This window comes from Orbicella faveolata, unplaced genomic scaffold, assembly GCF_042242905.1.
Source record: "Orbicella faveolata isolate gen_17 unplaced genomic scaffold, um_ofav_v1 contig_46, whole genome shotgun sequence".
Lineage (NCBI taxonomy): Eukaryota > Metazoa > Cnidaria > Anthozoa > Scleractinia > Merulinidae > Orbicella > Orbicella faveolata.
This window is the reverse complement of record NW_028301576.1, coordinates 23,753,410-23,778,082: the sequence shown is the minus strand read 5'-3', so window position 1 is coordinate 23,778,082 and position 24,673 is coordinate 23,753,410. Positions and strand designations below refer to the sequence as shown.

Genomic DNA, 24,673 nt, shown 5'->3' with positions numbered 1-24,673 from the left:
TCGGGTTCCGACTAAAATCCTGCCTATGAATCCATTATGTGAGATCATTGTTATTGGGTAGTATATATGAATAGGACGAGCCTTATGGCCTGAAACCACATACGGTTGATTAAACTTTACCACGAAACGGCGAGAGCCTGGAATAGACCACCGGGTTGACAACCGCGCCTCTAATTGCTCGTCTGGCTCTTAAAGCGCTAAAATCTTATTAAAGGATGTGGGGTTTACCGTGATTCGTCTTGATGTGTTTTTTAACGGAAAATTTGGCACCTTAAAAGCGTGCGGTCTAACCTATTGTAGTTTAATAAACATCGGCACTGGTACCAGTCGTTTATTAACAGCAGTCGTGTAAGGAGAATGTTTGGATACTGGTTTTTTCGCCGAATTCAGTTCCGTCGCCTGCACATCGCTTTTATCATGCTCATAGTCTGGTGCGGAATATTTATAGTTCTGTATTTCTCGGTGTATGGATTTCTTTCGAGATCGATTTCGCAGTTTAACAGGAACCTACGGGTAAAATATGTCAAGCGAATAGGAAATTACAGCTCGGCTTGTCGGCTGCCCAATTTGGATCCGTTTCACCCAAGCATACTGGAATATGTGACAGATCTCGGGAAGCTACAGTGCTCAGGAGAGAGATATTCGACGTATAGAAACAATGTGCTGGAAGTGAAAGGGGCAGAAATATCTGCTGTGCAGTACCGAATAATTGAACGACCGCGTGGAGATGATTTCGGGGTTGAGCTTTCTGCTCCAAGGAACTTGTGGAACTTGGCTTTGCCGACCATGCAGCCGAAACTACGAATGAAAGCAACGCCTGTGAGTATTCTATACCGTTCTGTTTTGCCCAGATTTGTCTGAAGATGTTATAAGCTGTGGGTAGATGCGAGAGTGAAATGAACCGGTGATTTCCTTCCTGTCTGGAGACGGCTCAATGAAAAGTCTATCGAGCGAAAACGTGACAAATCAATAATCGTCTCGTTTCTTTTCGAATCCAGTCGATCTTAGATTTATTGCATTCAGCTCGTAATTGAAAAGCACCCAAAATGGTGATTTAATTGCGACTGAGTACTACAGCTTATAACTTATAAATAATTTAATATTTGCGGCTAAAGCAATTGATATTGAATAGAAAATAAAAATAAAACGAACTTAAAGGAATCACGAGCCGACAAGGGATCACGTATTAAAATCCAACTAGCGCTTAAGTGTTTGTAGACCAAAACGGATAGATAAAACTTAAAACAAATGGCGAGAGAGAATTTTGTTCTAGTCAAGTCAAAATATTACGAAAGTTAATGAAAAAAATTTATCAGGGTGCGAAAATGTAATTCAATTTGTCAGCTGCGTTTAAAGATTGGACCTATAGTCTAGCGGCAATTATAAATTTATGTCAAAGTAATGTATCACCACAGTGTAAAAAAAAAATGTTCCTGCTACTATGGTGCAAAACAGTGGCTGATCGTAACCAGGTATGTCAGTGTATTAAGGGAAGCCTGATGTGAACTAAGAATGCGTTTCTTTGAGAGAATCTATGGTCACCTATGATCGGATTCTTGATCTAAGATCACACAGATACTAATTCATACCCAAAGAAATGAAAATATCTAACAAAGGATGACAGCACTGACTGCGTTGCAGATTTCAAATTGCAGATAATTTATAGTGCATTTCCTCGTGTTTACTTTTCTTTGGGAAATATATTACAAACTCCATTCATCAAAAATCTTTCGAATACCATAGCGTCCGCAGGAATTGCAACATGACACGATACTGTTTTAGCTTTAGGTTACCGTAGCCTAAAAATCCTAGCACCCTAAAGCCAAGTATTATGCCAAAAATGATCGATGAAAACTAGACTGGTGATGACTTCAGAAGATATGTAGCTGTTACGCACACAGGGACTGCTCCAACAAGTACGACACTCCACAATAACGCTTCATTGGTCTTTATAATCGACCATTTGTGCATTTTCTAGCAAAAAAGGTACAACAGACTTGAAAACTTATCGTATTGATAGTGGTGGGCGGTGTTCAATTTTCACACCGAAGACTGTTGACTGATCTATTTAACAAATTGACGTCAGTTTTTCATGCGTCTGTCCTGTTATTGATCATGTATTTCGTCATAACATTATAAAAGTAAGCTGTGAATCTACGAGGCCATAGCCGAGTGGATCCGCAGACTACTTTGACAATGTTATGACGAAATTCATTTTCAATAACAACACAGACGCATGAAAAAACTGACGTCGATTTGTTTTTTACAATAACAAATTGTCAAATTGTTCTCTCTCGCTCGTTGATAATTATAAATACGTCTATGTCTGTTCCCTTATTGACAATCAAAATGAGCTAATGAGCGCGCGAGAATTTCCGCAGTTATCGTAAAAAAGTGGTTCATGAGAGAGCCCAGTATAAGGCACCATGAGAAAAGAACCACCCGATTAAAACATGTTTGAGGATGACTGGATTTATTTGCAGAACTGTGATAACGAGACGTAATCATTTCTGTGCAGAGGACGACCTTTTTAAAAAATCTAGCACAACTTATCCCTTCCTCAGCATATTCTTCTGTTTAAATTTGGTAGACATTTTGCAAAGTGTTATTTGAAAGCGTCGGTAATAATGTTAAGCAAGTACGTTTGATATTTTAACATCCCTAGAGTAGTAGATGAAAGATGAAAGCAAGCATTTTTGGACATCTTTTCTTTTTTCACTCTTGACTTACAGGGTTCATGGAACGTATCTCAAAGAAAACATTTTCCTGGAACTGGTAAGTAAGTGGTATAGGTAGGTGGTTAAGCAGGCAGACATCTGACAGACAGGCGGGCAGGCAGGTAAGTATGCCGCTAGGTAGGTGAGCTAATAGGTGGGTAAGTAGGTAGGCAGGAATCGAGCAGGAAGGAAGGAAGGTAGGCTGATAATGTCAGTAGGTAGGTTAGTGGACAAATAGGTGGATAGTTAAATACATGTAGGCAGGTAGGTAAGTAGATAAGTAATATAAGTATAGGTGGGTGGGTAGGTAGGTAGGCAGATAGGTATTCATGGAGGCAAGCTTAGCAGGCAGATAGGCAAGAAGGTGGGTAGGTAGGCAGACAGGTAGGTATGTAGGACAGGTAAGAAGATAGGTAAGTTACAATCTCAAACAATACAAAGGTTTTGAAATCACTTCACAGGAATATTCGAGGGCAAAGTAACAGTTAAAGCTGACTTTGTCCGAGTTGATATGATCACCACTTCCAGTGACGTCAAGAGTGAAGTACATATGCAGGTGTCTCCAAAGGAGGAAGTGGTGTCTAGGCCGGTGAAGCCTGGTGGGATTCCGCTTGATATTGCCCTTATCATGTTCGACTCCACCTCGGCGGCTAACTTCAAACGAAAGATGCCAAACACTTTGGAATATTTGACCAAGAACCTCAACTCAGTCATACTAGAAGGTTAGATTCATCGTATTACTAAATATTTTTTCCCTGTTAGGTTTTTCACTTGTTCGCGTGTGACGAAATCGCATTCAGTGGAGGTCACTCAAAAGAGTGAAGGTTCCTAAACAATCTTTATTCATCGAAATGAGTTATTTTTTGGATCGGAAGCTAAGTCACCATTAGCTAAGAATACAGAGAAAAATATCCAGTTGATACAAGTTAAGCACACACTTTTTAGATTTAAAGTGAAGTTCCTAATCAGGAGCCGAAAGTCTTTTTTGGGGTGACCACTTATAAGCCAGACAGTAGGATCTCCAGGAACAACTAGACTTTTCCACGTTTTCGTCCCGTCCCGTCTTCGATCACTAAACTGTTTATCCAGTTGGAATAATAGACGATCTAGCAGAGGGCGCTTGGAGCGGGATCATATAACGCGGCGGCGAGAGAGGTTTTGGGACTTCCAAAAGGATCGTAGCGATGGTGGAATCTCGGAACTCTTTGACAAGGAGAAAGAAGCACCCGAACGCAATATAGAAAAATAATCATATACTAACTGTAACCGTAAAACGATCCAAAGCCAACCAAAACATCAATGAAATTTTGATTCACAGGCAAAACGATTGTCGGCGATGGTACCACAGCTCAACTGACCGCAATGCTTACCGGGATAGCAGAAAAAAATCAGCCTGAAGCCAGACGGAGCGAACCTTCATCTGACACAGTCGACAAATGGAGGTGGATTTTTAGAGATTTTAAACAGCAGGGATACGCGACCTTATTCTCAGAAGACTCTCCGAAGCTTGCAGCGTTTAATTACCGTTTAAAAGGCTTTAAAAAACCACCGACAGACCACTACGCCAGGCCGTTTTGGTTAGAGGCAGATAAGCTTCTCGAAGATTTTTGCATCAGTGGCAGAGCTGCTCATAACATCTCACTGGAATATTTGTTGAGTTTCTTTCGTGCGTACAAAAGCAAGCCAAAGTTTTCGTTGACAACGCACGCAGATATCTCTCACGATGACCAGAACGCAATTGGTTACGTCGATGATGACTTGAAAAGCATTTTGCAAACATTAGAAAACGAGAACTTTTTGGCAAACACTCTGTTGATCATATTTGGTGACCATGGAGCCCGGTTTTCTGACTTAAGGAAAACAATTCAAGGAAAATTGGAGGAACGCCTTCCGTTTATGTCAATCACGCTTCCTAAATGGTTTATTGAGAAGTACCCAGACCTAAACAGCAATCTTGTTCGCAACTCCAAAGTATTGACCACACCCTTTGATGTGTATGCTACACTTCGTCACATCCTGTCTTACCCTAATTACCCGAGTGAAATAACGACCGGTCAAAGCCTGTTTAACAAGATTGACGAGGATAGCCGTACATGCGAAAACGCGGGCGTTGAGGAACACTGGTGCCCTTGTCTTAACTTGGAAGAGATTTCCACCGATGAACCCTTGATCAAAAAAGTGGCGGCGGAGTATGTGGTCACGTTCATGAACAATGTAATGTTCAAACACTCTCACCTGGAGAAGCTGTGTCACAAACTCGTTTTAAAGAAAATCAACAGCGTATTTCGTGACATGCCAAGTGAAAAAGTGCAGTATTTTGCAAAATCTAGACGTGATAGTGATTGTGACTCATGTGGGTTGATATTCGGTGAGAAATCGGCCAATACACTTGCCGATGACACCTTGTATCAGCTGCAATTTGTAACATCGCCAAATGAAGGATTTTACGAGGCTTCTGTGAAAATGGAAAAAGGAGTTCCTTCACTTGCAGGCGATGTTAGTCGTATTGATGCTTATAAAGACCAACCGTACTGCATTGCGAAGAAATTTCCACTTTTACGGAAGTACTGTTACTGCTCCCCAAAGCCTGCAAGATAGCTATATGTACTTTGGATTGCTTGAAGGGTACAAACATTTTCCGTACTGAGTACCTCAGGCTTGGGGTTAGGATAACGCAATACAATAAGGTAACACTAAACAGAGAACAGACTTGTGATAGTGGCCGAGGGGGGATTGCTTGCCCTTCTGGCTTTTCTTAAAGCTTCCTTCTGTGGTTTCTTTTTTACCTAAAATAAGGGGGCGGGCCCCCAAGGCACCTATCTTAGATCCGCCACTGTACTTGTACTATCAAAATGCGTGTTGTTGCCTATCTGTTCAGAACGCAAAAGTTTATAACACCTAAATAACCCCTAACCGATACATTCAGTTGAACTAGCGATGTTTCCATAGCGTAGACGAGAAAGTCCATTCTAAACTTCGCATTAAAAATACAGCTGTAGATTTGTCTAAAATAGAGATTTGTATTCAGAATTTATGTCAGAGGTTTAGTTTTGACAAAATATTTGTAGATATATGTTCGAGTTGCGGCAGATCTTTAACATAGTTAGGCTGTTGAATTATATTGTGAAGTTAAAGTGTTGGATAATGGTCTTCTATGTCTCAAGAGGAAAACATGTTCATCGCTCCCATTAGGGCATGGAATTCCCTTGGAATATAGATGGCAGCTTGTCAGCTGTTTGTCTTTAAGATTCTCAAAACAATCTCTATTCATGCCCAGCAGTTTGTCTGGTTCAACCTGAAAGGCACTGGAAACAAGTGGGATATAAGCATTCATCCACTCCTTGCAAAGGTTGTGCACTTATAGTGCCTCAAATGTTATTTTTCAAGTTCCGCCAAGATTTTAGATGCATAGCACTGCGTATGCACGTGGGTGCCTACAGTATTTTCTGTATTGCATGTCAACGTCTCTTCCCCACGGGTGCCCAGTTTCTAACCTTGCCCATTCTGGGCAAGATGTCAAGAACCTTCGAGATCTGTACGACTTGTGAAAAAGGTCAAATCTAGGATTAAAACTGGACACTTAAAATACGTTGTATCTGAGATGCAAACAAGTTTAGAATTGAAAATGTTTGTTGAACTGAAAATAAGGGCGAAAACAACTCTCGGTGAAAATTTTATTTCTGTTTTAAAGATTGCTCATAACTTTGTCCGTGTTTATGCTTCTGAAACAACGTCACCTTCGTACGTTGTAACTATAGTTACAGCCTGATAATTTCCATAAACAGGATACGTTTACATCTAGGAATGACTACTCAAATGACTTTGTCAGATTATAGATTCGAGCCGAGAAATTTGATACCGATGGCGGGTTCTTTCGAGCTTTGGTAGAGCTTTTTTTTATTGGTTTACACTCTAGCTGAGGATACCAGTCGGACATGCACACGAAAGGAAAAGGGATAAGAAAATTCACCCCAGTGTTCTCCCCAGGATTTTTGGAAGGCCAGGGGGCACTCTCTTCAAGCTCGCTCTCAGGGTCTCTCCCCACTCCGTGAGCGAAAGATGAGGGAATGAGGAGAGACCCTGGCAATGAGGTTCATTCTGAATTTGATATTCATAAGAACCTTCCTGTGGCCTGATTAGAAAATTAATAAAGATTTCCAAACTTACGACTTACTTGTACATTGTTTATGAAGTAACTTACTAAAGTACTCAGAAAAACAGGAAAACAACAGTTACTTGTCTTCATAAAGTAAAGTTATTAAGTAAAGTTTGTTAGTGCTTTATGAAGTAAATGTTATTCTCCTGTTTTTCTGAGCCCCCCAAATGTCAGCAGTTTTCTCGAAATCAAATTCTTCCAGCTTTGGTCCTTCAATAGAAATCGTTAAAAGATGGTTCAGGATCCTGAAACACGGAACATCAACCCAAACAGCACATCCTTGTCTTACTCTCTGGGGTCTTTGGTTATGTTTTCTACACAACCTGCATAACATACCATTGTGATTATTACTCCCACTGTCATTGTTTATAGTAGTCTCAAGCCATGGAAAGTCCTTCAGCCGAGCTGGATCAAAACCTGATTTTCAGTCGGTGTTTTGAATTTACAGATGTTGAGAGCTCCGACTGAACTTCTTCCCCGGCCGCATTACTTTCTCCTTTCTGTCTCTTTTCCAGAGAAAAAAATGAACTTAACTTACTTTGGGAAGCTTTTCTTTTCTTTTCTTTTCTGAACACGCTGAGTCCACTGAGCTCGCCATTTTTGACACGCCTTCCACGAAGGCGGAAATTTGGTTCAGTATTTCATGACTGACATCTTGGAGTGTCCTTCTGTTCTCGGGACAATTTAAAGATGGCTGCCGTTCAACGAAACGAATGTTTCATCAACTTTATTGAGTGATTTCTTCTTTACTTATGGATAGGAATTCCCATTTCCAAATCTCAAATTAAGCTTACATTGGGATAAATCTTCATTTTTAAGCCAGGCGGCAACGATTTTCAAGCGAATCAAGCCAGGCGGCCCGGCTGGCCTAAAATACCTAAGGAGAACACTGCACCCCCCACCCTCCCCCCCCCCCCCCACCCCACGCGCCTTGCGTGGATGTTTTCGTGGAGGATCAAAATGCGTGTAAAGCTGATTGGACTGTCCACGTGAGCAAAATCAGCGTTACAAGATTGGCTTTTTCTGAGCAAATGAGATTTCCGGAACTAGGAGTGATTTAGAATTAACTTGAAAAGGATAACCTTGAGAATAGCAGCAACTCTCTCATCTTTCATCAACATTAACTTCATTTTCTCTGGTCGGAGATCGACTACTCACCTACAAGGTTACGCAACACAACCAGAATGTATGGTCTTAGTGTAGACTTGGATATTGTTGCTACCGTTTACCTATAAACAGCGATCAGATTCTAATTTCTGCACACAGCAATTGATAGGAACTCGTGCGTCCAGGTCATGGTGGTAAAAGAATATGCCATATTCGTATCTTTGGCATTAGACTGGAACTACAACCACGGACAAATTGTGTCGGAAAATGCGCAAAAAAAACATGAGATCATAACCACAATACCTAGAGAATAAGTGTCAGCACCCACATTTCTCTTTTAAATGTTGGAAATTGGTAAAATGCAAACTTGTGTTAGATGAAAGTGTTTTGTCAACATTGGAAAGGGGTGGGGAAGGGCAAAACCGTATACAGTGAATTTTCCCAACCCATGTGACCAGGGTTGTAGTTTGCAATGGAGGCTGATCGGGGGAATATCTTTAAAAAGAGATTAATGTCATTTGCATTTGAAAATACTCCCCGCATTAGCCTCAGTTGCATGCTAGTCCCAGTCTAATACCGAGAAATTTCCTAGCATTGACTAAGGAGAGTCTACAGCCTGATCTGATTCAAAGTTCAAAGTTGATCTTCAGAGGCGTCAGTGCCACTGACGGGACGATAAGGATTATCGACGTCCTCTGGTGCTTTATGATGCACTTCGATGGTAATGATATAAACAATGGCGCCCAGTACTCCTCCAAGCAAACAGGCTATGACTGGTACCCAGGCCCACCTATGATAAGCCCTAAACGCAACAAGATCAAAAGATGAAAAACGTCAGTTAATTTGGTAAGGTTTTCAGTGGTTAAACTTAATTTGTCAATATGACACAGCTCTCTCAGGCTTAAGTAAGAGCGAAATTATCCTACTATAGAGCATATTTCCGGAATTTGTATAAATCTTCCAGGCCTTGTCCGCTTCGTTCAGAGATGATTGACTAATATTAATAACTCAGACAATGAACACATGCAAATACTTTCTGAGCTCGCAGTTTCTATCACCGTAGTTGCTTAGCAACGCAACATGACGAAATCTTCAATGTGTCATGCAGTCGTGACAATAGACCTAATCATTCGATGTATTTTCTTCATTTTCATTGGCCGAGAGCCCACCACGTGAACTGCAAATAACTGCCGACAAATAATGGTCTGCTCATGCGTGGTACCGTCTAAATGTGTTTTGCTGCAAAGAATATTCTGCTCTTGCGTATTTGTAACCACGCTCTAGGGTGAAAAATGGCAGCTCGCTTCCCTGAGCTGTCAGGGAGTGATTACAATATGAAAACAAACTTGGTGATCGAACGATAAAACAATTATTGAACTCGGTCATCGCAAAATATCTTGATTTGTCAGTGCCTCGCAGATTAATTATTTGCCTCAGCCTTCGGCCTCGGCAAATAGTTGATCTACTCACCACAGACAAATCACGGTATTTTTCTCAATCTCGTCAAACAATTGTTAAATATTTGTATTCTCGGTATTGGACTGCAACTAGCTTGCAACGAAAGCTCATGCGGCGAGACTTTTCAAATACAAATGGCATTTATCTCTTATAATCATGTTCTCCGCATGAGCCTCCATTCCAGGCTAGTTCCAATCCAATACCGAGAAAACGAATATGGCCAATTTTCCTACGCTCGAATAGTTTCCCTTTTGGAAATCAGTTTAAAGTGCAACTAGCCCCCAAATTTTTCCGCTTATTTAAATTTCCTTATTTTTCTGATCCATGGAGTCATCACCTGATCGTGGTGGAGTGGTTTGCGTGCCCCAGTGACCCCTAGAGCTATGTCGGCGGGTGCCATGTGCACCTGGTAGGGTCACCCATGCCGAACAGGTCAAAGGGTAGGGGTCAGACGAAGAGGCTCCCTGGTCCTCCAGGTTGGGGGTTGGGCTGCGGGCTGATAACCCGCTCCTGTAAAAAACATATTATTACCGAAACCAGAAGCAGAATAATTTCAAATGATCTGGGGGACGTCGTGGTCACTCCTCACACCATGAGAGGATCGATGACGCATGGGGGTGAAAGCCAAACGGAGGCCCTTGGGCAGATGAGATCACCAGTCCACCCAAAGAACGTCATGAAGATAGGAAACTGGAACGTGAGAACGCTATACCAGAGTGGAAACATAGTACAGGCATCAAGAGAGATGAAGAAGAGAGGTATTGAAATCATGGGAATTAGTGAGACACATTGGACAGGACAAGGAAAAGCAGTACTGGAGGGGGGAGACACTATCATATACTCTGGCAGAGAAGATGACAACCACAGAGGCGGAGTAGGAATACTGATGACCAGATTCGCAGCAAGATCACTCATAGATTGGACACCAATAAGCGAAAGGATAATTACAGCCAGGTTCTATTCCAAGCATGTTAAGATGACGATTGTACATGTATATGCACCAATAGAGGATGCAGAAGAGTCTGTAAAGGACGAATTCTACGAGAGACTACAGGATGTGTTGAATAACAAAAAAGAACATGATATGCTGGTAATCACAGGTGATATGAACGCAAAGGTCGGTGAAGACAACCGAGGTTATGAGAGAATCATGGGTAGACAAGGCATTGGGAGAATGAACGACAATGGAGAAAGACTGCGAATTTTGTGATATGAATGAACTGATAATAACAGGAACGTGGTTTCCACATAGAGATATTCACAAAGCCACCTGGGTATCGCCGGATGGAAAAACGAGAAATCAAATAGACCATGTGCTGATAAACAAGAAGTTTCGTAACTCAGTAATTGACACCAGAGTCTATAGATCAGCAGACATTGGAAGCGATCACTATCTTGTATGCATGAAAGTGAAGCTAAGACTAAGAAAACAACAACCCAAAGAACAGGGAAGTATAAGGGCAAGGTATGACACCAACAAGTTGAAAGAAAAGAACGTTTTGGAAACCTTTATGATCACTTTGCAGAATAGATATCAGGCATTGGAAGAGGAGTCACCGGATGGAGAGGAGGACGACGAGATAGAAAAGGAGTTTCATATAATGGAAGAAGCATACACGAAAACAGCAGATGAAGTATTAGGCCGTCCTAGGAAGAAAAGAAAGCCATGGATAACAGAAGAATCATGGGCGCTTATTGACCAAAGAAAAGAGATAAACAAGAAGATTCTAAGTACTCGTTCAGAGAGGATCAAGAAACGACTAAGAACAGAATACAAGGAAAAGAGTAAAGAAGTTATGAAGAGCATAAGGAGTGATAAAAGGAAGTGGATGGATGGCATCGCAAGTGAGGCAGAGGATGCTGCAAGAAAACAAAAAATGAGAAAATTATACGGATTGACGAAAGTGCTATGCAATGAAAGACCTAAGAGCAGCACAGCCATCCTTGATAAGAGCGGTAATCTCGTGAGTGGAAAGAAAGAAATGCAGGCAAGATGGACAGAGCATTTTAGAGAAGTACTGAACAGAGAAGAACCAACAGATCCTATAACAATGGAAGATGAGTGTGAGTTCGAGCTAGGCGAATTGATTGAAGAAATCGCGATCACTGAACCAACAATTGGCGAGATAAAAGTAGCAATTGAGCGTTTAAAGAATGGGAAATCTCCAGGCGTCGACTCCATCACGGCTGAATTGTTAAAGGCGCACAAGGAATTCTCGGCAACGAAAGTGCATCAGCTACTGAAGAAAGTATGGAAACATGAAAAGATCCCGGACAAATGGAAAAGAGGGTTGATCATCAAATTGCCAAAGAAGGGAAACCTCAAAGAATGTAAGAACTGGAGGGGAATTACTCTACTTTCAGTAGTCGGCAAAATACTTGGACGGATTGTGATTGATCGAATACAGAATGGAGTTGATATCAGACTGAGGAACGAGCAAGCAGGGTATAGAAAAGGCAGGGGAACAACAGAACAGATTTTCATATTAAGGAACATCATTGAACAAGCAAACGAGTGGCAGGCAAGCTTATATATTAACTTCATAGACTTTGAAAAAGCATTTGATTCCATCCACCGTGATAGTCTATGGTTAATTATGCGGAAATATGGAATCCCGAACAAGATAGTAAGGATGGTAAAAGTGTTCTATGAAGACTTCAATTGTGCTGTAGAAGATCAGGCAGAAGCATGTGAGTGGTTCAGCATCAAAACAGGCGTCAAGCAAGGATGCAATATGTCTGGATTTCTATTCTTGATAGCTATGGATTGGATTATGAGAAGGACTGTAGGAAAAGGAGAAAATGGAATCAGGTGGAACTTTACATCTAAACTCGATGATTTAGATTTTGCAGATGATGTGGCGCTTTTGTCTTCTACTAAACAGCATATACAGAACAAGACTACTAAAATGAATGAGGAAGCAAGACGGGTCGGGCTGAAAATCAACAAAGGAAAGACAAAGGTGATGAGGATCAACGGGAAGAGTCAGGAGAAGGTTGCAGTAGATGGGCAAGATATCGGCGAAATTGAGGAGTTTAATTATCTGGGGGCTACCATTTGTAAGGAGGGAGGAGGAATGAAAGATCTGAAAAACAGGCTGTCCAAGGCGAGAGGGACATTTGCCAGACTCAAAAGAATATGGAACTCAAGGAACATCATGAAGAGGACCAAGCTTAGACTGTTTAAAACCTTAGTTGTACCGGTGCTACTGTATGGATGTGAGACATGGAAGATGAACATGGGAGATGACCAACGAATAGATGTGTTTCACAACAAATGCCTCAGGAGGATTCTCAAAATAAAATGGCAAGATCACGTTACCACTAGAGAGCTCCTTGAGAAGGCAGAGACGAAGTTCCTTAGTGAAGAGGTTAAGAGGAGAAGATGGAAGATGATAGGGCATGTCTTACGACAAAACAGAAACAGCCATACCAACATAGCCCTATCATGGACACCTGAAGGAAAAAGGAAGAGAGGAAGGCCTAAGACCACCTGGCGAAGAACAGTTGAGAGAGAGAGGAACAGCGCAGGATGGCGTACATGGGATGAGGCAAGAGCTGCTGCAGCCAACAGAGAAAATTGGAGGCATTCTGTGGAGGCCTTATGTGCCACGAGGCACAAAGAAGCTAAGTGAAGTGAAGTGATTTTTCTGATCACCACTGCGAAAAAATTATCGTTGTAGCTATTTTCGTTAATTTCCTATGAAATTTTGAAGTCCGTAAAATTAGCCCTTTCCGTGGCCATGACCGGGCAATAGCGAAGAATGGTGCGAGTTGTCCTCTCACGTCATTGAAGGACCAACAATGTTTTGCTTCTAAGAAGAATGTATGCGACATGCACTAGTGTGATTCAAAATCGGTGCAGAATACAAGGAAGATGTGTTTTTGGAAGGATTCGCAGTACGGCAGTTTTAAGAAAAAAAAGAACATTAATCGAAATACTGATTCCGTAAAAGATTTCATTTTACACTCGATAAGAAGGGCTTCACTGGAACAAATATCAAATACTTCCAAAGACGCAATTAATCAAGCAAACAAAAAACACAAAACAAACAAATGAAAATCTTACGTAAATACTCCGGAGCCCCAACCAGCCATAGCGGTGAAAATTCTTGGTCCCAGATCCCTGGCTGGGTTTATGGCGTAACCGCAGTTGAACCCAAAAGTGGCGCCAATGATGAACACGACTAGACCAATCATGACCGGTGCCACCCCCTGGTCGGGCGAATTGTTGTTCTTGTCTATGATGGCGAAGATACAGCTGACAAGGAGAGCCGTGCCGAACAGCTGAAAACAAAAGCGAACGCTCGTGAAAATCTGAATTCTTCTCATACAGTACAAACACATTACTAAGCAGCCAGTTGAACATACTAATAATACATTCTACTGAATGTATAAAAATCTTGAAACAAGTATTACTTGATCAGCAAATCCATTTCCGGTGGACAAGAAGGACTGGGGATAAGTTGCCCAGATCCCCGCGGTAGCGTTCACGCCAGTTATCTGTCGGACTCCACCATCAAACGCGTTTAGCGCGTCTGGAGAAAACAAAAAAAATTGCTTTCTAAGTACCCGTTATGTCTAGCATTAACCAAGAGATTATGGTCCCTTGCGCTAACATATTACAACGGGCCAAGTTATTACAATGGAACTGAACAAAAGAAATGGTAACAGCTTAGCTTTTTGTAAGGGGAGGCCACGAACAGTATATTATACAAAATGAAAAAGGTTGCCTCCCCATCCTGCCCTTTCTGCTCCTCTGATAGTAAAAACTTACGTCATTTGTTGATTAGCTGCCCGCTAGCGTCTTTTTGGGATAAGTTCCAAAGTTGGTATTCTACAGTAGGTAACGCGAGTTTACTTCTCTCCGAGACAGAGGTATTATTTGGAGTTACTCGTCCCTGTACGCGCCGGTCGACCCTCAACCACCTCATAATGCTAGGCAAATATTTTCTTTATATCAACGCGCTGAATAATTTTATCTTCGTTTTCAGTGATTTCATCTCATTAGTGCAGGATAAAATCGAGATAGAAACGAATGCGACGTCGAATGGTGAGAGGAAATTTCAACAGAAGTGGAAATTCTTTCTCACCAGTTAAGGCGTGTCTCTTAGTAATTTGTTGTGAGTTTTTTCTGTAAGTTATTACAGCATATTGTAAGCCATTAACTAACGTAATGTAACGTATTGTAAGCAGATTATGCCATGTATTATAACTGATGTTCATAAGTAAGTAATTATCGAGTATTGTAGGTAAGCAAGCAAGTTGTCGCCTAATGCGACCACCACACTGACCAACAACTACAAAAATGAGAACTGTATTTCCGCCAAACTTTCACATCAACATGGCGACTAAAAATCCAACACACACAAAATTCACGTCATTACCACGTGACATAATTCCAAATATGTAAAGAGTACAAAACTGAACTAAATGTTATTGAACTAGATCACTGTCTTTATAGTCGCGACACAAGTACCGTAATGTAAAGTATTGTAGTAGGTTTTCTCATGTATTGTAAGCAGGAGCCATAATCGGGGACGGAGACCGTAAGTCTTGGGATCCACGCGCACCTATGATATGGGACAATTTTTCTATTTTTAAGGTAATTCCTCACATTTGCATTGCGCATCCTTACTGCGCATAATTTATGGCGTCATTAGCGCGCGCTCGTGCACGCGCATATTGAAAGCATGACGGATTTGCCTTGATATTGAGCTCTTTCAGTTGAAAAATGGCTCTAGCTCACCAACGAGCACGGGCACCCCAATTTTTTTTCCAGTCATTGTAATCAACTAATCATAAGCTTCGCGTGAGGAAAGACTGATCTAATTTCTATCGCTGAAAATTGAATAAACAAGAAAAATAGCAGATACACTGTGGTCTTTTTTATCTTGCAGTCGGTAACCACGTCAAGAAATTTGGTTCAATTTTTTAATCAAGGATTTAGTTTTCTGTCTGAATCAAACTTAAAATGTTTATTTGTGTCCGACACAATGTATTGACTGTAGTTTAATGCGTTTTCTTATGAGTCTGGGCTCAAAAAGATTTTACAATTACTGGGAATACGTTTTTACAATAAGCATTAAATAATGCCAAAATGGGGCATTTTCAATGCCTCACTGCTCCTTAATGAGCATGGGCACCCCCCTTTTTTATTTCAAAATTGAAGTTATCATATGACAAATATTCAGTGGACAAAGTTTGAACAAAAATCTATTGTCACTTTAATTTCAGAGGAATTACCTTAAAACAAATTGTGCCATCCTGACGTCACATATCCGCGCGGATCCGCGCACATGTCAGGGGCTCTCGCGTGGATGTTGTCACGTTGCGTGATCAAATGATGAGAGTTGCGAGATTATCTTACAGATTTTTCACAGCGATGGCAGGAAATAAGGCAGGGAATAAAAGCCAGGGCTCTCATATGTAGTTTCAAACGCTGAGCTAATGGAAAGGGTGAGTTTTTCAAACATGACTTCGATTTCGCGCTGTGAATGAATAATATCTGCTCGCGCTAGTTGTACGCATAAGCTTTCGCGTTTGTTCTGTAAAGAAAAGTTATGTAAGAAAACTCTTTACTCTGGTATCGAGTTAATTTGTGAGTTTCCCAAACAATGCTTAATCATAACCAAACCCTGTTTTGAAAGTTTCTTATTGTTTCTGTTTATTTGGCGAGTTTGCAAAAGTTTTTGAAAGCAAAGTCTGACGCGTAAATTAAGTAGCTCATTTGCATAGTGCAGCGCGTGCACTTTCAAATTTGACTACATCTTGACAAAGATTTCTTTTGTTGTCTTTTGTGCCGAGATGCTGCAACAATTTTCACCAATTAACGCCCAAGGCTACTAAAATCATGTGTACACTGCGAAAATAAAATAGACAATGAGTTTTCGATAACTCAACCAACAAATCGAAATCGTTCTTCGAGTTGTTTAAAGAAAGCTTCATCGTAATTTTGCTGATTATTTCTGATTTATTCACATATTTCCAGCTAAGCTTTCAATATGTCCTCAAACATTTATCAACCTTAAATATATTTAAAAACTAGAGATATTATGAGTTCGATGTACGTTTTCACACGAATGTGCGGAAGTCCAATTTGTCATGTTTTACTGACTGTACAAAACACGCATCGGCGGACGCTCTTATTCATCGACAACAGACGATTCATTGGATTTTTACATAAACAAAACTGAGCAGCATCTACACACATAAACTTTATTGTCACTTACTGGGCCTTGATAAAACATCAAGCGTTGCTTACAATTCAGGCGAAACTTAAACTTGCAATTATATTTTTTTTACCTCTCGATCGAGATAGACTCTGGCGAGATCCCCGCAAGCGTGTGACATGAAGAGGGACCCTTTGAAGTCCTGAAACGCTGCTATATCCAAATATCCAACTAGTTTTCTGCTGTGTTTTGGAAAAGCTGTTAATCTTCAACATATGTGAAACCTAGAGTGGAGTAATGTGGAGCTCTTGTAAAGGAAACAGCGGAACACAACTTGGTCAGTGATATCATAAAGCGGCACATAACTAAATTCGACACTGTCTTACCTCACTGAGATTGGCGCAGCTTACAACGAAAATACTCAGGCAAAATTCCAACAGACATGAACGTATTGAGTCGTGGACCAAAAATATCAAAAATTTCGGGAATTCTCCCGCGCTACATCCGCAAAAATCCTCGCAGCATGTACGCGCGTGTGCCGCACGCGATGGCACAATTTGTTCTAAAAATACAAAATTGTCCCATATCATAGGGACAGCCCCAATACTAGAAATGGCGCACGCTTACGGTCTCCGTCCCCGATTATGGCTCCTGTTGTAAGTGATGTTTGTAAGTTAGCAAAAAATGGGGAGAGGGGGAAGCTGGGAAGGAGGAGCTTTCTAAACTACCTTCAGAGGAGCGCTTGTTACAAAGAAAGAGGAAACCTTAGTTCAAATCTCTAATCTCCCTGGACACATAAAATAGGCGCCCAAACAACGAAACATTGTTTCCTTCAATGTTTCCCTGTTTGCGCACACACAGCAATTTTGTCTTAATTGTTTACAAACACAATTTGTTACCGCAAAAAAAAGTTCCCAGGTTGCCTAAACTGAAAAGACAAACCAAAAAAACAAAACAGACGAACAAAAAATTCGAAAGCGAAAGTTTGGGCGACCGTGTTTTGCCGTTTATGAGGTCTTCCAATTCTAGGCATATAGTTAGTTTGCTGAAACAATTGTTTCCTGTCTAGAATTTGCCTTTGCTAGGCATCTTGGGAATGTGCAGGAAAGATGGTGATTGGTTGTCGACTGGGGACTCGCCAAACGAGCGCGTAATAGTGAGTTTGTGATGGGTGGGGTAGGGAGGGGGGAGGGAAGATACTTATAAATGATATTTTACGTCAATTTATGTTTCAAGCTACATTTCAAACCCACCATAGTAAATTCCATAGACAATCGCAGACGCTATGAATGCTCCTGACAACTGCGCTAGCCAGTATACGGGAACTTTAACCCACTCCAGTCGTCGCACCACGGCAAAGGCCAGTGTTACGGCGGGATTCATATGCGCGCCTTTTTAAAAGGAAAGAGAACTACACGTGAAAAATGTCATCAATATTTGCCCAATAATTATTCGCACGTTAAACGAAGGTTAGCTTAGGAACGTATATGCGCAGACAAATGTCTGCTTTCGCATTCACACGCTAAACGAAGGCGTGCTTGGTACACGTTAAAATAAAAGAATTCAGAAGCTCACCTGATATACCCCCTGCCCAATAACAGCCAAGTGTAACCCCGATGCCCCAGCTGAAATTTACCGAAAAGAAGGTTCCATTTTTACCTCGGCTGAGAACCATTTGAGCGATGGAGGCTACGCCGAATGTCTAGAACAAAAGAAAGCACGGAAAAAAAAAACGGTTAGTAATATGTTCGTGACTTTTTCCCGCCAATTGGGAACATGAACAAAAACAAATGCTCAGTCCAGTAATTTTCGCGGCCGGAAAACTAACACAAAACGCGACATGTCCCATCCACACTACGCTAAGGAGGTGCGGTGGCCTCATGGTTAGTGCGCTCGTCTCCGGATCGAGCGGTCCGGGTTCGAGCCCTGGCCGGGGACATTGTATTCTTGGGCAAGATACTTAACTCTCCGCCTCGATCTCTCCACCCAGGCGTATAAATGGGTACCGGCGTAAACTTGCGATGTATCGTCCCTTCCATGGAGAGCAGAAACACTCCTGGTCGCTCTATACGAAGAAATTTGAAAACGCCAGCTTTATTTCTACGGTAATGGGCTTACAGTCCACACTAATCCGTCACCAAAAAGGAGCTTTTCAAAAACGGCCTTCAAATTGGAGGAGTTTGAAAACGCCGTCAGTGTGGATGGAAAACATTCTGAAAACGTTCTGAAAACGGAGCTATTCAAAATCGATGACGTCACGATAATCTTGTGATTTCCCTGATCGATTTTTCCACAAACATAAATCCAATACGACCGGTGATTATACAAAGATTTAAAACGCACGCGCGTGGCCATTGTACTGCTCATTAAACCCTTTTGTTTGGTGACGTTCCTCGTTGCCGTTGCCGTCGTGGTGTGCTTGAGCCCTACTGAAAATGCCGCAGGAAATTCAAGAAATAGCAAACTGCCTCAAAGTGGAACTATATACGTCAACAAAATTACAGTGAAAGTCGTTACAAACCACTAGGATGAATGTAGCCATAAACTCAGCCAGTGCTTCTCTCAGTAAGGGAGGCAGTCGGCCTCGTAATCTGGTTGCCATGGTAGATTAATGTGGGTATCTGTATTTTAAACGACATAGCAGTTAATTTATGCAAATACATTAGCAAGTTTGAAGTTCAGCTGGGAAGTTATCCGCTGGACGTGAATGGTTTACACGCGTAAAATAAAATACAGCAAATGTGCGGAAGGCTTGCGCCAAGAGAAGAGCTGAACGACCAACCTGTTCAATACGAAAATGATGATCAATCAAACCAACCGAAAACGTGAGTCGTGCTCACTCATCCCTGGAAAACGAAGCTTTCGAAACGAAGCCAAACATTTAGCTTTGGCACGTTACCAGTTTGAGAAACATTTGCACAAAGCTTTGTTCTTTTTCAGAAGTGAAGAAAAGTGTCATAGGTAACATTTGCGCTTTTCAGTCTTCACTGCGCAGTGAAGCCATCTGTTATACAGCTAGGGGTCTTATAAATGTGATATTTTCAAAGGCGCATTAGGGACCGTTCATTTTTTATAAGGTAGGGGGCGCTGGTGGGACTTGGGGGGGGCCATGCGAAAAAAAAATGGCTTTCGAGGGGGGACCATCCCAAAAAAATAAGGGAAAAAGGGGGGGTTACGTGAAATATTTTAGTAAAACTTTAAAATGGCATGATGTCTGAATATCAAAACATTGCTATAGAATAAACATAGAAGGCAGGATACAAATTTATTACAAACTTTCCTGCTTTAAAAACGTTTGGCGTCAAAAAGCATTTGTAGCTACTGAAAAGAAGTATTTAACACTGTTATTTTCGAATGCAACTTTCACTGGCACTCATCTTCATCTTCGCTGTCGTCGAGTTCTTCGTCGCCGCTTGTGCTGCTATGGGAGTCTCTTTCACCAATGCTGCAAGAAGCAGCAATGCTTTCCGTAAGAGTGTACTCGTCAGGGTACATGAAGGTGTAAACATAATCTCTGACTTCCTGCTCAAGGTTGGTTGTGATTCTGCTTCTTGTAGCATGGGTGAAATAATTCCCTTCCAAGAGCTGTGCGATGTATGGCCCATCTCTTCTAAATAACGACGTGGCAACATCTTCAACTTGAATACACTCTTCCGGGACGGCCGTTCTAGGAGGGTACACAAGGCATTGTGGAAGATCATTTCCTAGCGGGTTTCCAACACAGATTCCATAAACTCGTTGGACGTTGTTTTCAGTCCGCTTCCTCTTTCTTTCATTTGACTTTCTGCGGTTTTCTTTTTTCCTTCTCCTTTTGTTGATGTGCTGTTTGAGTATGCCCTTGAATATGCTGTTATAATTGCTCTTCTTATTTTCTAGTGCATCCATGTCCTGTGTGACCTTCGTCAACTTAGCTTCTAAACATTTGATCTGTTTTCCATTAAAACTGTGGGCAAATTCTTCGCCCTGCTTTAAAGCAAGCCCATTGGACTGAAAGAGTGTGGAATCGTGTTCCTTTACATCTTTCAATATGACATTCAACTTTTCCACCATTGCTCTGTGCTCTTTGATGGAGAAGTTCAGTTTTCTTCCATCACTGGGCTTCAACTGGTACCTTGGCATGGAAAACTCACTCGCCCTTTCTGATCAGCCATCCGCACTTAGAAAGATTGCTTCTTTTGCTTGTAAGATGTCAAACTGCCTGGATCGTTCAGCTGTAAACCTTTTCTTACACGACTCGTCGCTTTCGCCATTACTGCGCATTTTGGAATGAGCCTCTTTCATGATGCTCATGTAGTAACGCGCTCTTATCTCGATTGGATTAACAATATAGCCAAGGCTTGTTTTCCGGAGACCCTAAGGTATGGTTGTATCATCAGCAGAGGAGGAACTAGTGACCTACCAGAAAAGGAAAGACGATTTTTTTTTTATTTATTATATTGAACTGATATTATTGAATAATCATGGTTCGTGTAACCATTTGATGTTGTATTCTCAGCTTTTTGTTTTACCTGCACAGGGCAACATTTATACATGCCTATCACTAGAGTAGAGGTAAAAACCTTCCAAATAAAGACATCTGTAAATTAAATGTAACAATGTGTTTCACACAACACATCAACAGATTTCCAGTTTTTTCACAACACTTCGTACTTGGTATAGTATCACAATGCAGGAGCAAGGAAAGACTCAGTTCCAGGCCACTGTTACTTCCGTAAGATTGAGAAGTTTATGAATGAGCACTATGAGGAGGGGGAGAACTACAGGGAGTTTCTTAAGTTGTTCTGCCAAGAAAAGGTAGGAGAAATTTGTTCTTTTTATTGTGAATGGACTGGACCACCCATAGAAAGATACCCTACACCAGTTCCTGACCATTCCTGCCTACCGGAATACCACTACCTCTCCTACCAGAAGACCCCAAAAGAAGGGCGTGATCCAGATGACTGGCAGCCAAGGGTCCAAGCGAAGAAAGAGCATGGAAGTGGCAGGCTGGTTTTATCTGACCCAGAGAGCGTTGCTCTATTTGCAGATACGTTTATTGTCAAATCAAAGTTTGTGGTGTATTATCTTCAGCATCTTGAAGTGCTGGAATTTAAAAGGAAAAAGAGAGCAGAAGAAAAGGCAAAGTTAAGTAGGGACGTAAAAGATAAATCATATGAGGATTATCCTTGGACTGAGTTGTGCGAAGATCTAACCAAGCTTAAAAAGCTACGTGTTCCAGAACTAAACAAGTACTTGAACCACCACGGGCTGAGGCAGCATTTGAAAAGCAGCAAGAGTGAGAAAGTAAAGGCAATTGTAAGACATTCATGCTTGCAGCAGAAGAGTCCTCTCAGAGCTGGCCAACCAACACTGAGAAATGCCAGGACATTGACACAAAATGACAACAGGGCAAGTGCTGACTGTAGTGAAAGGGACGAAAGTGACAATGATGAGTATGACAGTGATGCCATTGACTCTGGGGGAGAAGATGACTCAAGTGACGTCATTCTTGCATTCGTCAATTCAGATGAGGAAGATGCCAATGAGAGGCCAAATGCCACACGCTCAGGGCGAGCCATAACTAGGAGATCCGAAATTGACTTCTCTTTCTTTCGATTTGGTTTTTAAACAACAGCTCTCTGTAGTATAGGGATTGTAAATAGTCTTCATAGTGAGCATAATAACTTGAAGTAGGGTGATAATAGAGAAATATTAAGAAAGTTGAAATCTAAATATTGTTTGTTCAATTTGTTTTTTTGGGGCGGGGGGTCATCCCAAAAAATGACCGCTATAAGGGGGTGCCACGTGAAAAAAATTGGTAAGCTGAGGGGGGGGTCATGCAATTTTTAGATGGTGCTTCCCAAATCCCACCAGCCCCCCCTCCCTCATAAAAAATGAACGGTCCCTTAAGAAAATTTTCATGAAAATACTTGAGGAGTGGAAGTGATAAAACATCACTTCATTCTACCTCAAATTGATTTCTTCTTTCCTAGGAAAAAGGCAGAAACCTCCACGTTTTGATTTAGCTACTCATTTTCAGATGTGTCATCAGAATGTATGAAATCGTTGTTCAGAGCTGCGTCAAAATTAAATCTCACAACTTTTAATATGTATGATTAAACTTAGGCTATGCATATAACGAGTATCACGCTCATTGCCTGGCTCATTGCCTTTTGCCGTCGATTTTCACGGCATGTTTAGTAAGTCCTCGTCATTTTCAATAAACCTCCCACCCCTCCCCCATCCCCCCCCCCCCCCCCCATTTCGAGGTAAATTATTCTTCCTTTGTCTCGCATGAATACATTAGAGGGGGGGGGGGGGTAGAAAAAGCAAAGTTTTCGTTGTATTGCCTGAAAGAGTCAAAACAATGTATAACTTTGCAGCTGCGTTGCTTCCATTGTTGAGAGTGCGTGACACTTCGAATTTACATGAGTCGCGCCACTTGAATAATGTGACAAATGTGATAAATCAGTTGTGAACATCAGACTTCAACTTGTGACTCAACTTGCAACTCAACAGCTCTCAACATCAGCAGTAATGTGAGTAAAACGAAATGCTGGAATTAAGATTTTTTTTTACACAAAGATAGTCGCAAAAATCGTCGATCACCAAGTGACGACTGGATTCGTGAGACTTCACCATGTTATGCAAATAATACTTAACACAACAATTGAAGATTCTGATATATATCAACAACGTATTCCATAGTAAAATAAATCGTCCTAACCAGCCATTGTTATCTTTATTTCGTTAAAATTCGTAGTGTGTTGCTCATGTTTTAAGAACAAGCGACTGAAAGGGCTCAGCTTTGAATCTAATTTTAATATATATGAAACATAATATGAGACAAAATTGATATGGAAATGTAATTTTAAAACATTTTAAGTTCGAATTTATGACCATTAACGTCATTTTTAAAATGTGATTTAAAAAGAAAGGCCTGAAGCTAAAGTCAGTAGTCAAAAATCTGTAAAGGTCATTTATCGTGCGAATTAATCTCTCTACTAGAATATCAAACGAGAACTATTTACATTTTAGCTCATATGATCAATTTCGACGGGGAAACTTGTATCTGGCACGGATTTCACGTCTCCTCTGTATGTCTAGTAAAACGTAATCGAGTTTTATTTTCTCCGCTTTAAATTTAGCCTTTGCGATACAAGGCAGCCGCGAAAGCACAATGCTCAGGTAGAAAAGAACACACGTATTACCTTTGTGAGGGATTGATGACAAAACTCTATTTTGAAATACATCTTTCGGTTGTTTATATTCGACGAGTTATTCGTAATTCAAAACACGGCGTTAGTTTTGCGTACTGTACACAAGATGCTATACACATACCGACTGTTTACCTCACCAAACCTTCAGTGAGTCCCTCTGTAGCGTGTAGCTGCTTTTGTCAGAGTGCTGCTCAGTGTGTCAGCTGCGGGAAGTCACGTACTGCTATCGACACTGCCAAGTTCCCAAATCGAGGCGGACTGTACGGTGTCACGCTACGGATAAGTCACGCTATTGACTTGGGTCATGCCGGAGATAAAAGAAGAGGAACCATGGCAATGAAGTTGGATTTTAAAAAGAAGAATATTGGTAAAAGTGGGAGTGGGAAATAAGTTTCTTAACGCTTTTTTTTGTGTGTTTCCATCATAATTAAGGTCATTCCCCAGTATTGCATTGCGCATCCTTACTGCGCATAATTTATGGCGTCATTAGCGTGCGTTCGTGCACGCGCACAATCTCGTTCCCAGAGTCTTCGTTCACCTTGGCCAGCGGTCGGAAAACGAGAGTTCTGGGAACAACCATTTTGAAATAACCGAATTCTACCCATCCGGTTTCGCTGTGCAGACTGCAATCTATGGCGCACGCCTGAAATGGTTGCTCCCAGAGCTCTCGTTTTCCGACCCGCTGGTCAAGGTGAACGAAGACTCTGAGAGCGAGACTGGCACGCGCACATTGAAAACATGGCGGATTTGCCTTGATATTGAGTTTTGTCAGTTGAAAAATGGCTATAGCTCACTAACGAACTCGGGCACCCCAAATTTTTTTCCAGTTATTTTAATCAACTAATCATTAGCTTTGCATGAGAA

The 24,673-nt window shown here is 41.3% G+C and overlaps 2 protein-coding genes across 3 annotated transcripts; one reads left to right on the top strand and one right to left on the bottom strand.

Moving 5' to 3' along the window:
• Nucleotides 1-342: 342 nt before the first annotated feature.
• On the top strand, nt 343-5,854 carry LOC110051857 (uncharacterized). Its single transcript, XM_089277379.1, has 4 exons — nt 343-819; nt 2,733-2,775; nt 3,179-3,439; nt 4,036-5,854. Exons 1-4 carry the CDS (start codon nt 358-360, stop codon nt 5,313-5,315), a joined length of 2,046 nt encoding a protein of 681 aa, XP_089133505.1. The 5' UTR covers nt 343-357; the 3' UTR covers nt 5,316-5,854.
• Nucleotides 5,855-6,377: 523 nt separating this feature from the next.
• Nucleotides 6,378-24,074, bottom strand: LOC110052113 (aquaporin-3-like). 2 transcript variants are annotated; one of them, XM_020758242.2, is made up of 7 exons: nt 23,942-24,074; nt 19,132-19,231; nt 18,186-18,312; nt 17,864-18,001; nt 13,858-13,976; nt 13,508-13,725; nt 6,378-8,782 (listed from the first exon to the last, which is right to left on the bottom strand). In XM_020758242.2, exons 2-7 carry the CDS (start codon nt 19,210-19,212, stop codon nt 8,614-8,616), a joined length of 852 nt encoding a protein of 283 aa, XP_020613901.1. In that variant the 5' UTR covers nt 19,213-19,231; nt 23,942-24,074; the 3' UTR covers nt 6,378-8,613. The 2 variants fall into 2 exon arrangements, with proteins under 2 accessions (XP_020613901.1, XP_020613900.1); XM_020758241.2 differs by having other exon boundaries at nt 23,931-24,073.
• Nucleotides 24,075-24,673: the final 599 nt, after the last annotated feature.

Excerpts from the sequence above, each read along its gene's own strand:
- LOC110051857 (XM_089277379.1), top strand. The coding sequence starts at position 358 with ATGTTTGGATACTGGTTTTTTCGCCGAATTCAGTTCCGTCGCCTGCAC. Across the intron at positions 820-2,732 it reads TACGAATGAAAGCAACGCCT|GGTTCATGGAACGTATCTCA; the intron begins GTGAGTATTCTA and ends CTTGACTTACAG. Across the intron at positions 3,440-4,035 it reads CAACTCAGTCATACTAGAAG|GCAAAACGATTGTCGGCGAT; the intron begins GTTAGATTCATC and ends TTTGATTCACAG.
- LOC110052113 (XM_020758242.2), bottom strand. The coding sequence starts at position 19,212 with ATGGCAACCAGATTACGAGGCCGACTGCCTCCCTTACTGAGAGAAGCA. Across the intron at positions 18,002-18,185 it reads TTGGGCAGGGGGTATATCAG|GCGCGCATATGAATCCCGCC; the intron begins GTGAGCTTCTGA and ends CCTTTTAAAAAG. Across the intron at positions 8,783-13,507 it reads TGGGGCTCCGGAGTATTTAC|GGCTTATCATAGGTGGGCCT; the intron begins GTAAGATTTTCA and ends TGTTGCGTTTAG.